The 13,953-nt window shown below is 41.3% G+C and overlaps 1 protein-coding gene across 1 annotated transcript in view; it reads right to left on the reverse strand.

The window, feature by feature from the left end:
* Positions 1–13,953, reverse strand: part of LOC147669009 (dynein light chain Tctex-type protein 2B-like) — a 215,014-nt gene that overhangs the window by 59,517 nt on the left and 141,544 nt on the right. Inside the window, exon 4 of the mRNA XM_086948288.1 lies at positions 2,209–2,274. Coding sequence (XP_086804414.1) covers positions 2,209–2,274 — 66 coding nt within the window. The remainder of the gene's footprint in view (positions 1–2,208; positions 2,275–13,953) is intronic.

Raw genomic sequence — 13,953 nt, forward strand, 5'->3', positions numbered from 1 at the left:
AAATGGAGTATTTTCCACAGTCAGGGCCTAGCTCCCACACTGGCACCGGTCCTGCCTTTTACCTACACTGCACCCTGCCTAGGGGGTACCCAGGACGTACTACAGGGGTGCCCCATGTGTATGCAAAAGGGAAAGTTAGGCCTGACAAGTGATAGCACTTGTCAGGACAACATGCTAATTTAGCATAATGCATGCAGGCCCTACACTGAAGACCTATGTTCCCTCTCTGCTCATTTCTTTAGTACCAGCCCTGGCACACACAGTGCACGTCAATTAGGGATCTAGCTAGTAAGGCAAACATACCAACCAGAGATAACCAATCACCACTACAACTTATACAGGGTACATCTGTACTTGCACACTGATTAGCAGTGGCAAGTACCTACAGCATCTAACTTCACTACTCTCTGCCAGGAAAACGGTCTAGGGGAAGTGCAAAAAGTTTAAGTGAACTTTAGCCAACAAGGCCAAGTCCAACAAGATGCCTTTACATTTTGTGTTTATGTTGTCACATTTGTAAATGTGTTCAAAGACAGAGGTCAAGTGTCAGACTACGTCTTCTCACAAATTGCTGCTAATTCTTTTAACATTGGTGTTTACTTTTATTTATCTGACTGCAAGTTGAGCATTTTGTTAAGTGAACTATGTGTGAGTAAAGGCTGTAGGGTGCCAATTAGTTTAACTCAACAAAATGAACATATCTGTAAATGAACTACACAAATATTTTAAAACATATCAGTAGTTAAGAAAGCACACATGATGAACACTTTTTTGTAATTCTAAAGTGTGATGGAAACTATGATTTTAATGTAAAGAAAACAAATCAAGACACTTTACCTGGTGATGAGCACTTGATCAATATTTGCTAAAGGTTGTGTGACACAACCATGCATTCTTTTTCTACGCATTGCTCAACAACGCGGGCGGAACAACTAATGCGCCTGAACCACACATTCCATTTACAATGCAGATAGTTACAACGCCTTAGGGGGGTGGTGGACTTTGGAATAGTATAATTTACTATTCCAACTCCAGTTACCGTAACAGTAGGGAAAGCTTTGAGCTTTAAAGTCCAACGCCCCTTGACCTAACACATGTCATTGTAACGACTTGCATTGTAAATGTAATGCGTGGTTCAGACGCATCTGTTATTCCTTCTGCGTTGCAAAGGCAACGCGTTGTTCCGCGGTCATTGTATTTCCTGTTTCCCTTCCCTAAAACTCAATTTCTACACTTTATCATTGGTGCACTAAATAGTGCATGTTTGTGTACATTTAGTAGTCATTACAATGGAAAATGTGTCAGTAAATTACAGTGTGCTACCACAGCATGTTTTAATAATATACCTCAAAGGTATGTTAATTTATTATGGTATATTAGTGAAAATGAGATACTCAAAACCTGATGCCCAAAGGAAATTGCTTGCCTAAATTTAATTTAGATGTGCAAAGATGCTCTTGAAAGTGTAAACTCCCAATAATGACTGGATTTGCAGAATTTTACCCATGCAAATAGCATTTGCGAATGTAGAAATTCCATCAGTAGGATGCACTTTCGATCCTCAGAACTGTATGGTGAGAGCCATGTTTGAAGATGAACATAGATGGGTTTTATGTGCAAAAGTAACAAATGCCAACAAACTTGTATGTTTGTGGGGCTTCAACAAACTACTTGAGTACTCTCCCATCCTGGAATCTGACACAAAGTTGCCTTCTGTCAAGGTGAAGAGTAAACATGTTTCCAGGATGGGAACTGTGAAGAAGCTGCTCCCCCATATTTAATGGGGGTGTAGTGTAGAGGAATTTCCATGGGGAAATAATGTACTGTTGGAGAACGTTACATGTGCCCGTTCACATTTGAATTGCATTTGGACAGGCATATTTTCACCTAGTGCAATCTCATATGGATGTTACAAATTAAACAATCATACAAATCTGTTACTGTCAGGGATTTCCATGGGTTATTCTGGGATTCTTTGAAAATCCCCTAAAAAAATGAAAATTTGCTCCAAATACAGAAGGAATCTTACAGAAGAAGTGTCAGAATTTTCCACTGCGCCCTTTGTGATTCTTACGGTGCCGTAGTGATCCTTCTCAGAAATTCCCTTTGAATGTATGAATGTATGTTTGCATATATGAATATATTCATGCTCACTTGAAATCTCAGCCAGCTGAAACCCGCCATGTTGAAAATAACAGTATTGCCCACCTGGTCATTGATGATGGTGACAGGCTTTCGATGATGTATTCGGAGTCTTGGTCTAGAGGCTCTGATCTGTAAGGAAACCATTGCCAAAATTTAATGCAGATAATTTTAAGAACATATTGCAAAATAGCATTGTAATACATTTATTTACTGCCCTACTGCTTTCCTTCTTCTAAATCACTTTATAATATATGGAATAAAGTAGCCTCTGCTATACAATATAAGGGTATTGCAGTTTAAGAGGCATTATAGGACCATATAGAGAAATTAAGCTGAAAGCTCCAGGGTGACTTTTAGTATCCTTTTAATTTAAAACAGAGCCTATTTTATTCCTTAAAATAGATGTTCACAACCCCCACCGCTCCCCCAAACATATGGCTTCTTTATGTAAATTAATATATGCATATATGTACAGGAAATATAATGAGAAATTAGAAACATCAATGTGCTAAGAGTAATTTGTTGCAAAACTTATTATATGCAGGTTAATGTATTTTACCTTCAAGACAGTTGTAATTCATAATCTGTGTTAATATAGAGAGATTCCTGCATTCATGCAATGAACTACAGTTGTAGACGAAACACACTGCGAAAAATGGCTCCTTTCTGCAAATAACTTAATTCCAAAACCTAGTATTAAAAATTATGACTCATCGATCTTGTGACAAAAAGCCTTTACCACAAGTTAACCCATATCCATATTCTAGCTCCAGCCTTAACTTGAGCCCTTTCTTTTTATCCCTATGCCTTAGGCTTACACTAACTCTTATGGAGACTTTTACACTCACCTTACTGTAAACTTAAAACTAATCATACAACCCCCCATATGTCACTGCATCTTACCTGAATCCTAACCCTAACATCTATCATTCCCCTATCCATTACCCTAACTGTAACTCGGTATATAAATGAGAAATACAATAACAACCCATATCTGATCTCTTACACCAAGCCGTACCCTAACTACACTCTTGATCTTAACTTTAAGGTATAATACTTGATTACTGTCTGATATAAATATCAGTCCTAAATAGCATTTATAAAAAATATCCCTTCGTTGGAGGTAATAATAGAACATTTACTCTCAATGGGACAATATTTTGTAACTGATATTTAGGTCACACTATTTATGTCAGATCATACTTCTAACAATGACATTCTGCCATACAACCCACTGAAAATTTAAACTTACACCATGCCTTAACCTATCCATTAATTTTAATATTAACTATTACTCTAACTTCTTCCCTTATCCTAACAGTAACTCTTTGATTATCCTTACCTCCTCACAGCCTTCCCCAAACCCAAGCCTTAACCATGACCATTAACTCTGTCCTTTACCTTAACTGATATTACCATAATTCATAGCAATAACCCTTACCCTTATCCTTACCCCTAACCTTAACAGTAACTCTTACTCTCTTTTCTGTATCATATTAATAATTATTACCATTATCTTAATCCCACTCCTTACTCGAAGCCAAGTCTGAACCCTATCAACTCTATCCCTTATCTTACCCCTTAATCCTACCTGAACACCTTCCCTTCTCTTACCTATAACCCTAACCCTATCCTTATATTTCTATAAAACAAACGCTTACTTTCTTTCCCTTATCCTAACAATAACCCTTACCATAATACCTGGTCGACTCCTTACCTGAATCCAAGCCATAATCCTAACCATTAACTCTGTCCCTTACATTAACTTATCCCTTTTCCTAACCCTCGCTGATATCTTAACCCCTAACCATAACCTTCATTTATTAAAAACATATTAAGAAATTGTTCAAATATTTGATACTATGTTCAGTATTCAATATTATTTACAGAACCTAAAGACACATAGTATCTCTACATATGTTAAAAAATAATACATTAGAATAAATTAGAAATATATTACATTTATGCCACAGCTGAAATGTAGCACAACCGTTTTAACATAAAATCTTTACTAAAAAACCTTTTGTATCATTGTATTAATTCCACCTATCCCAACATTGCCGGAGGATTTTACAGAACACTGGAAAAGTTCCACACAGGAAAAGAGTTCTGTGGATGGCAGGTTTTTCACAGTGCGAAGCGGACAGATAGGACACCCACTGTGTTTCCTTTTTCCTGTCAAACAAAGGCCAAACCTATCAACATCTGATGCAAATCCCTCCTTCCACCTTTAGTTATACAATGGTTTCAGATAATAGCATTTATTCATATTTATTATTTAGCTATAATATTTACATAGCAAGGACCTAGCCACATAGGCTGCAGAACTCTTTAAAGATAACTAGATAGCAGTACAATGAGCAAAGGAGGTAGGTTAGCAAGAGCAACATGGTCAACTTAGATTTAGGGAGCAGCAGAGACAGTCCAAGGAAAAGGATTTATAGACATGTTTTGAATAGGTGAGTTTACAGGCTCCTTCAGAAGCAGAGTAGGTTGTCATTGAACCAGAGTGAGAATTTACATTACCTTTCTTACAACATATTTACTAAGGCATTTACCTTCACAAACATTCACAGACTATGTTGAACATGTCTCTCGAAGGACATGGAGCAATGCTACTGTAAGGGTCCATACAATCGTAAGATAACTTTTAAAGCAAAAAAGTCTGAAAAAGCCATGCAAGGTGAACAAGCATTTGCAATGCAATAGGTCTCGCATTAGGAAAGTGTGAGCTATTGGTATTGTAAATGACAATTTTTTTTATATGTGTTGGCTTTGAAAATATATAAATGAATAGCATTGTTATTCACAAAGCCAATAGCTTACACTTTCCTAATGCGAGTCCTATTGGCAATGGCAATGCTTGTTGGCAGCAAGCAAGGACAGTGCTGTTGTGGTGCTGAGTGATGATGTGGTTGGGCTGAGTGATGTGGTGGTGTATTAGAGTGATGTGGTGGTGTCCCAGAGTGATGTGGTGGTGTCCCAGAGTGATGTGGTGGTGTCCCAGAGTTACGTGGTGGTGTCCCAGAGTGATGTGATGGTGTCCCAGAGTGATGTGGTGGTGTCCCAGAGTGATGTGGTGGTGCCTGTGAGTGATGTGGTGGTATCCCTGAGTGATGTGGTGGTGCCCCTGAGTGATGCCCCTGAGTGATGTGGCGGTGCCCCTAAGTGATGTGGTGGTGTCCCAGGGTGATGTGGTGGTGTCCCAGAGTGATGAGGTGGTGTCCCAGAGTGATGTGGTGGTGTCTCAGAGTGATGTGGTGGTGTCCCAGAGTGATGTGGCGGTGTCCCAGAGTGATGTGGTGGTGTCCCAGAGTGATGTGGTGGTGTTGTAGAGTAATATGATGGTGTCCCTGAGTGATGTGATGGTGTTGTGTGGCGTGCAGCAGTGTGAGGCGTGCAGCAGTGTGAGGCGTGCAGCAGTGTGAGGCGTGCAGCAGTGTGTGGCATGCAGCAGTGTGCGGCGTGCAGCAGTGTGCGGCGTGCAGCAGTGTGCGGAGTGCAGCAGTGTGCGGCATGCAGCAGTGTGCGGCGTGCAGCAGTTTGAGGCGTGCAGTAGTTTGATGCGTGCCGCAGTGTGAGGCGTGCAGCAGTGTGAGGCATGCAGCAGTGTGAGGCGTGCAGCAGCGTGAGGCGTGCAGCAGTGGGAGACTGGCAGCAGTGTGAGGCGGGCAGCAGTGTGCAGGATGCAGTAGTATAAGTAATGCAGCAGTGTGCAGGGTGCAGCAGTGTGAGGCGTGCAGTAGTGTGTGGCGTGCAGCAGTGGGTGGCGTGCAGCAGCGTGTGGCGTGCAGCAGCGTGAGGCGTGCAGCAGTGTGAGGCGTTTAGCAGTGTGTCGTGCAGCAGTGTGAGGCGTGCAGCAGTGTGAGGCGTGCAGCAGTGTACAGCATGCAGCAGTGGGAGACGTGCAGCAGTGGGAGGCGGGCAGCAGTGTGAGGCGGGCAGCAGTGTGAGGCGGGCAGCAGTGTGCAGGATGCAGTAGTATAAGTAATGCAGCAGTGTGCAGCGTGCAACAGTGTGAAGCGTGCAGCAGTGTGTGGCGTGCAGCAGTGTGTGGCGTGAGGTGAGAGGGTGGGTGTGAGGGTGTGTGAGGGTGAGAGGGTATGTGAGGGTGAGAGGGTGGGTGAGAGGTTGGGTGAGGAGGGGTGAGGGGGTGTGAGGGTGTGCGGTTGTGCGGGGTTGAGGGTGAGTTTGAGACATGAGACATTTCAAATGTGTAAAAAATTGAAACTTAAAACAGGTTTCTTAAAATACGATTAGAACCCAAAAGTGCAAAGTGCACAGCTATCTAAATACAAAGTCTTGATCTGCTGGTGTACTGGGTTTATGACACTGACCTGGTAACATTACATTTTAAGTCTGAGGGTTCGCTGAAGGAAGGATGTAGTAGCAGACACATCCATAAAACCTAGACCCCTTGCTCATTTATGGGAAAAAGCAACCTAGCAAAGCAGATGCCCAGCTCAGCAGGCACTCATGTGAGAAAAAAGCTGTTGCGTATAAAAAGTGTGATAAAGCAGAAAGAATACAGAGCAGCGGGACAGCATGCCAGGTCTGTCATTTGGGGGAAGTGCGCAGAGCGGCACACTGGTGAGAGGGCCATAAAAGCACAGATGCAGGGGGGAAGAGCAACAGCAGGGATACAGCTGAAGCAGCCCTGCCGCTGCGCCTTGGGTTAAACTAACGCCAATTAAGTCATTTTCTCTGCATTCCAACACAAAAACAAGACTAAAGCATGATGCGGACCCGTTTGAGTCTCCCTTTCTCCCAATGCCTATAAAAAATATAACAAGCCTTGGCCACTTAAAATAAAAAAAGCCTATATTAACCTGAGCCCAGGTGAGTTTTCCACACCTAACACACACACTACCTTTGGTACAACCCTAAATTCATTGCGGTCTGCTATGTTGGGAGGTGTACTCACATCTCAGTGCTCACAAAGAATGAAATAGTGTTAAGTAAAAGGACGCATTGATGTGGTCGGCTGAGTCTGCACAGAACTAGCTTGCTTCGCTTTGCTCTTTATAGCAGGTTAACTGTCCAAAACATTAACGGAACTAGCTCCCTTTTTTTCAAACCACTGACCAAAATGTAACTTTCTTTTGTCTTTTAAAAACACTCGATTTCCCTATCCAGCCTGAAAGGAAATGTTTATTTTACCTGTCTAAGAGAGACCTGCACTTAGAAAATCACCCATTTTGATCAGTCACTAAACTCACAGCTCAACCGGCAAAGGCAAGACACTTCGTTTAGCAGGCCTTAAAGAGAAAGGCCGAGCACTCGGATTGCAGTTTTCTCTTACCTTACACCAACTGCGAGGGCAGGGAAATGGTCGCGAGAGCGCGTGCTGCAGTCCGTCCAGAGCTCGCGCCACCGGCCTGCGACCAGGAAGTCAGGCAGGCCGGGCGGGACAACCGGAAATAGGAAGTAGGAAGGCGGGAGCCTACCCCGCCTCCCACGGAAGAGCCGCAGCGGTTTTGAGCACCGGAGCAGGCAGGAGCCTACCCTGCGCCCCGGTGCCAAAGGAGGGAGGAAGAGTCCTGCTGCCGGGCCCTGCAGCTGCCGATGAGAGGAGAGTCGCCGCACCAAGGAAGCCGGTGAGTGGGGCTTCGCCTTGTTGCTGAGCTGCGAGGGCGGGGGGAGCCATGTGTGTGTGTGCGCGCGTGCGGCGGCGGCGGGGAGGGGGTGGGGGGTTGGAGGGGGTGGGTGGGTGGCTGTGTATGTGTGTGAGCGTGTGTGCGCGAGGGAATGTGTGTGCGCGAGGGAATGTGTGTGCGCATGCGTGACTGTGTGTGATTGAGAGAGAATGCGAGGCAGGGGATATGCACGGCGACGTGCACGCCCTCGAGGAGGAATCTGAGACAGCGATGCGCGTGGGCGATCGCTGTCTCACATTCCCCCAGACACGCCAGCAAAAGATGTCTTCGAAGACAAGCATGCTTCGCATGCTTTTTAGGTCTGCTCGACCTAAAAACACTGAGAAGAGCACTGGGGAAGAGGAGTTGGACTCAGGGCCCTTCTTACACCTTAGATCTACAAGAAATACAAGGTCAAAGCATATTATGAGCAAATCTCATTTGTTGAATGATCAAGATTATGACTCGGACTTGCTGAAATGAATAGAAACTATGGTGACTGTACTTTTAAATCCTATATTGTATAAATTAACTATAATTGAGGAAAAGTTATCATCCTTAGAGGTCTTACGCTCATCGATCCAAGCTCCCTCTAATATTATTGAGTCAACTGGGAAAGTGAGGGTGATCCCTCAACAAGGTAGAGTGTCTTCTGGGGTAACTAATGATATAGGAAGTCATGACCCTCAACAACCAACAGGGTTTCCTACTTACTCGGCGGGCTCTGTTCAAGAATCTGCCAATTTGACGAGACCTATTGTACATACTAACTATCACCAGATTTCAAGTCAAACCACCTTGGGAGTATCTACCCATACTTATGGCTACACCCGGTCAAGTACCGAATCTCAAGGCCCTAATGATACAGTGAACACCCACTCTACTTCAGTCCATCCCTCAGGATTACCCACCCTGGTTTTCCAGGTAACTGATTCTCTTAATGTCCAACCGCTTGTAAAGTCTGCCTCTTTAGAGGGCAAAGCTCTAGCTCCCTGCACTGGAAGGGGGGGTTTCCAAGTTTTATCTGAGGATTTGAATGTTAAAGGAAGACTGGATCTTCCTCCTGCAGCCTGCCCGTATGTCATAGTTTTGGCAAATGACCAGAACTAAAAGAAGATGTATTAGAATCTACGGAGCAGTTAATCCATAAGGCTCAGCATTGGCTTTCCAAGTGCACATGGGATAATGTTTATGTATACAAATATATAATTATGGCAAAGAGAGTTAACTGAGTTGTAAGAGCATCTAATACTATTAAAGGAGACCGTATTGTTCTAAATTTTGATAACCATCACATAGTGGGTGACCTACTAGCCATGTTACCAAGCACTCCATCAATTTTTACTGAAATGTGTGCCCTTCGGCTGGGTTTCTTTTACAAACCTATCTTACTTCAGACCCCTTTTCTTAGAGTACATAATGCCCAGAAGCCTTTTAGTCTTCCATGTAACCAGTCTATTTTTCCTTCGGTTTTACCATTACCCCTTAGTAATAGACTTACTGCATTGGAAGGCATGACAGTATGTGACTGACTGGATGAGCTGAGCCCAGTAGATAATAATGCTGCTTATATACCTATGCAAAATGGATCTACTATGCTTCCCGCTCCATCTGTAACTCCTCTATTAGAGCAAAATATGCAGATAGATTCTCCAAATTTGTCCCAGACAATAATACAGTTAGAGAATAGCTCAGACTCTGTTGCAGTAATTTGTTGAGATATTGCTGGATACAAACAAAAAAAGTCTAATATGGAATGGTTGTCTCTCTTAACATCTAAATATTTAATATGCTTACAAGACACATGGGAAACTGACTTAATATATCTGAATGGGTATCGTTCTTTTTTCACTCCAGCTATACCCTCATCAGCTGGTCATGCAAAGGGAGGTTTATTGACCTTACTCTCCAATAGTTTTCCTCTAAAAGTGAAGTCCTTATCAAATACATCTCCATATTATCATACTATTCTTTTAGAGTATTCTGTTGATCAATATTGGCTGCTTAATAATTTTTATAATAATAATTTTGGTGGCAATCATGCAGTTCTATTTGGCTCTTTAGAAAGGTAATGTTCACTTAAATTGCATATTAATCCAGTAATAGCAAAGGAGAATGGAATTGATCTGAAATGGGAGAGAGTTGATGCAGTAAAGTTTTTGGATAATTTAGTCCCTAATCGAGTAGCAGATATAATGGTATGCCTAGACCCTCTATCTGATGATGACATGGTCACAGCTTTTGAGCTGTTTTTCCTGGAAGGTAAGAAGAATTTAACTCAATCTATACACAATGGACACCTAAAAACATAATTGGTTTGATGAGGATTGCGAAAATTCACTCAAAAATCTTCATGTGGCTTTAAAATCTACACCTCGCAGCTCATCCTTGGTTAAATCATTGCAACAGGCATATAAAAAAGCTAGGGTATCGAGGTTGAAAGCCCTAAAGGAAGACTGGTGGGAAAATCTGCAAAAGGCTGCATTATTAAAGAGTTTGCAGGCTTTTTGGTCTGTGATTGATGCACCGTTCTGAAAAGATGAACGGTGTATGTCTTTAGATATCCATGTTAAGCAGGAGGAATGGATTATACATTTCAAAGGGCTATTTGGAACTGTTGAAAAGGCAATTACTCACTCTACCGCCACAAGCTTAGCTGGTTTAGGAGGTGGTGCCCAGTTTACGTTGGAAGAAATAAAATATGCTCTAAATCAGTGCAAACGTGCAAAGGCACCAGGACCTGATGGCGTTCCAATCGATCTTTTTTTAGGTATTCAGGATCTTTGGGCCCGCTCTTAATTAATGTTTTTAATAAAATTGCCCAAATTGGTGTTCCTCCTTCATGGAGAACTACTGTAATTGTCCCTATCTACAAAAAGGGAAATAGGTCAATCCCGAAAAATTATAGGCCTATATCTCTGATAGACTCAACTGCAAAATTAATGGTCCGGCTGCTTTTAAATAGACTTGAGGAATGGGCTCTGGAGAATAATGTTATAATTCCATGTCAGTTTGGGTTCAGAAAAGGAAAAGGCATTGTGGATCAGTGTCTGAACCTGAACCTAATAATTGCAAAGTATACAGCAGCTAAAAAAGGCCATTTATACCTTGCCTTCATGGATCTGTCAGCAGCCTTTAACAGCGTGGCACAGCCTAGGCTGTGGCAGATCATGGAGGCAATGCGGGTGGATATACAGATTATTAATATTATTCAAGATTTGTATTCAGGTGCCTCAGCACGTGTTCGTTATGGCAAGTGTACTAGGCACTTCAAAATTACAAGAGGTGTGAGACAGCGGTGCATTATAGTGCCCTTTTTATTTGCACTTTACACTAATGATGGCGAATCAGCATTGAAGGGATCTACTCCAGATGTTCCTTATAATAATTAATTACAAATACAGGTACTTTTATATGCAGACAACGTAGTGATTTTAGCTCGTACTAGTAATGCGCTCTCGCTGATTAGTGATGGATTATACTAACTTTATAAACTAGCTGGACATGAAAATTAATTAGTCAAAGTCATTTGTTTTAGTGGCAGGGCCAAAGCAGCGGAAACAAACACAAATTTGTACTGAAGGGGGCAAGTCAGGAGTTTTGGACACTTTTAATTATTTAGGGATTATGTTCGACCACCAGAATAAATGGCAAAGTATGGTCATAAATAGGGGGCTACAGATGGAGCAAAAATATTAGGGCATTTTTTAAATTTATAAAAAAAGTAGGTTCCAAACCTATTGAAAGTTTATTGAGCCAAAACGGTATCTGCTGCCACTTATGGAGCAGCTGTCTGGGGCATTAGAGAATGCCCAAAATTACAAATCATAGAAGATACCTTTTGGAAAAAATTGGTTTCACTGCCAAAATCATGCTCTAATTATAATTGTCATACGGAGTTGCGAGTCTCCTATATAACTGATAAAATTTGTGTGGCGCCCATCTTAATGTGGTACTCGGTCTGGTGGAAGGACTCTCTCGTTAACGAGGGATATTATAAAAGGAATGTATGACGTTACAACGAATTCCGTTGCCACGCATGCCTTTACCACGCATGCGTTACAACGGAATTCGTTTACCACGCATAACCTTTACCTCGACTATTTGCGTGGTGACGTCATACGTCGTTAAGAGGAAACGGAATTTTTTTCCGATTTCTCTTAAACGACGCTGATTATGTGCAGATTTTGACGTGACTTCTGGTGAGTTTTTTTATTTGGGGGGGAGACCCCCCAAACCCCCCTTTTTTTACTCGTTACCTTTACCACATATGCCTTTACTACAAACATCGTAGTAAAGGTATGCGTGGTAAAGGCTTTAGTGGTAACCACGCATGCGTTGTACTGCATGCGTGGTTAAAGATTTCGTGGAAACGGCTTCGTTGTAAAGGCCGTTTCCCTTATAAATGATGTCTTGAAGCTTGATGGTGCAAATAATATCAGTTGGTTATGTTGTGTTGAATCTACCCATCAAGCAGTTGGCCTACATCATCTCTTCACAGATCCCACAACTTGCTGGTCTATACTTAAAAAGGTATTGAAAAATCATTTTTTATCTAGATTACGGGCAAGGAGGGAGGTCTCCAATTTTAAGATGACAACTGTTAGTGCATTCTTGGAGGTTTCAAGTATAATGCAAATGGATGTGAATTCAATCTATCTATCGTTTGTCACTAACTTACAACAAAAATATATTTTGGTTAGATTTCGATTGAATTATATTCTGTTGATGCTAGGCCTACCTCGTAATATCTATGTAACATCTGATTTGCCATTTTGCACATGTGATGATCGATCTGTTCGGAATGATTTGCATTTTTTGTTTTTTTGTAAATTTTATTGTGAGGAAAGGAAAAGGTTTATTGTCCCCCTTATCCGTAAAATGAATTTTAGGCAGTGTTTTGTGGACCTTTATTATCTACAGTTATTACCTGATCCTTTTACTTGTTTTTCATTGGCGTCCTTATTTTTATCTGCTTTAAAAAGAGATGATTAATTTATCAATCTGATAATTAACTGAAGCATTAGCTGTTCGAATTGTGTTAATCACTGTATCTATATATGAATGTTTTTATATTCTTTTTGTGTCCTTTTAATGTTTGTATTAATAGTAATGCTGCTTTTTATGTGTCTTTTTTTGGGTAGATTTGGAAAATGTTTTATCTGTAGAATACTTTTTTTGCCATCATTTTGTTAGTGAAATAAAGTTATTTCTGACTGAATTATACATTGGAATAATACGTTTACTTGTGAAAGGTTAATTAAATGCATTTTTATTTTAGATCTCAGCTCCATCTTTCTCTGAGCCAAACACTTTATATCGTATTCCTTCATATATTTAGCCAGGAACTGTGTGGTTTGTTTAAGGCTTTATTTTTTGCAGACTTAATGTTTGGGAATGATGTCAAGCTGCAAGCTTGGAAAGTAATATTAAAGCAGCCCAGAGAGCTGAAAGGGAGAGAGAGAATGGGGTTGGTGCAGGGACAGTCTCTCTATACTGGTATATTCATGTGCTGTTTAATTCCCCTCTGGACAGTATGTTCCACGATTTGTGGAACTGGCTGTTCTGGACAGATTAAAAGAGAAGCACATATTAAGTGCTATGTTGTGTGTGGCTTAGCCCTTCTAATTATTGCTTGGTTGCTGATACTGTTAAAGTTTTCTATTGACCAACGGTTATGTTTTTATTTTGGTACTTCTATGATTATAATACCTTCCTCGGCTTGATAACAATTATTTTAAGGGAAACAAAATGTAAGTTCTCCCAAGGCCGGGCTTACATCGCCCTACCCGCTAAAACAAAGTAACATAATGGGGACTGCGCCCAATAGATCAAGGGAGCCACAGGTCAAAAAACGTTTGGGAACCACTGATCTACAAAGTCGTCTTTGCAAATTCAAAACTTTTATTTTCTTGGAAATCATGAATACTAAATCATATCCATATGTGGGTACTGCAATGCTAAGCCTGGCTTGTGCTTACCATTGCTTTAACCCCACCTGGAATATGTTTTTATATGCATAGACTTAAACCGCTTGAACAAGGTCATAGGAAAATATTGGAAAACACCTCTAGCATGGGCCAGTAAAGGTAAAGACACTGCAAGAGTAAATACCTACTTCAATGTTCTCATCATATAACTTAACAGAATCAATTTGTGTTCTGTTTTTAAT

This window comes from Lissotriton vulgaris, unplaced genomic scaffold (assembly GCF_964263255.1).
Source record: "Lissotriton vulgaris unplaced genomic scaffold, aLisVul1.2 SCAFFOLD_1504, whole genome shotgun sequence".
Lineage (NCBI taxonomy): Eukaryota > Metazoa > Chordata > Amphibia > Caudata > Salamandridae > Lissotriton > Lissotriton vulgaris.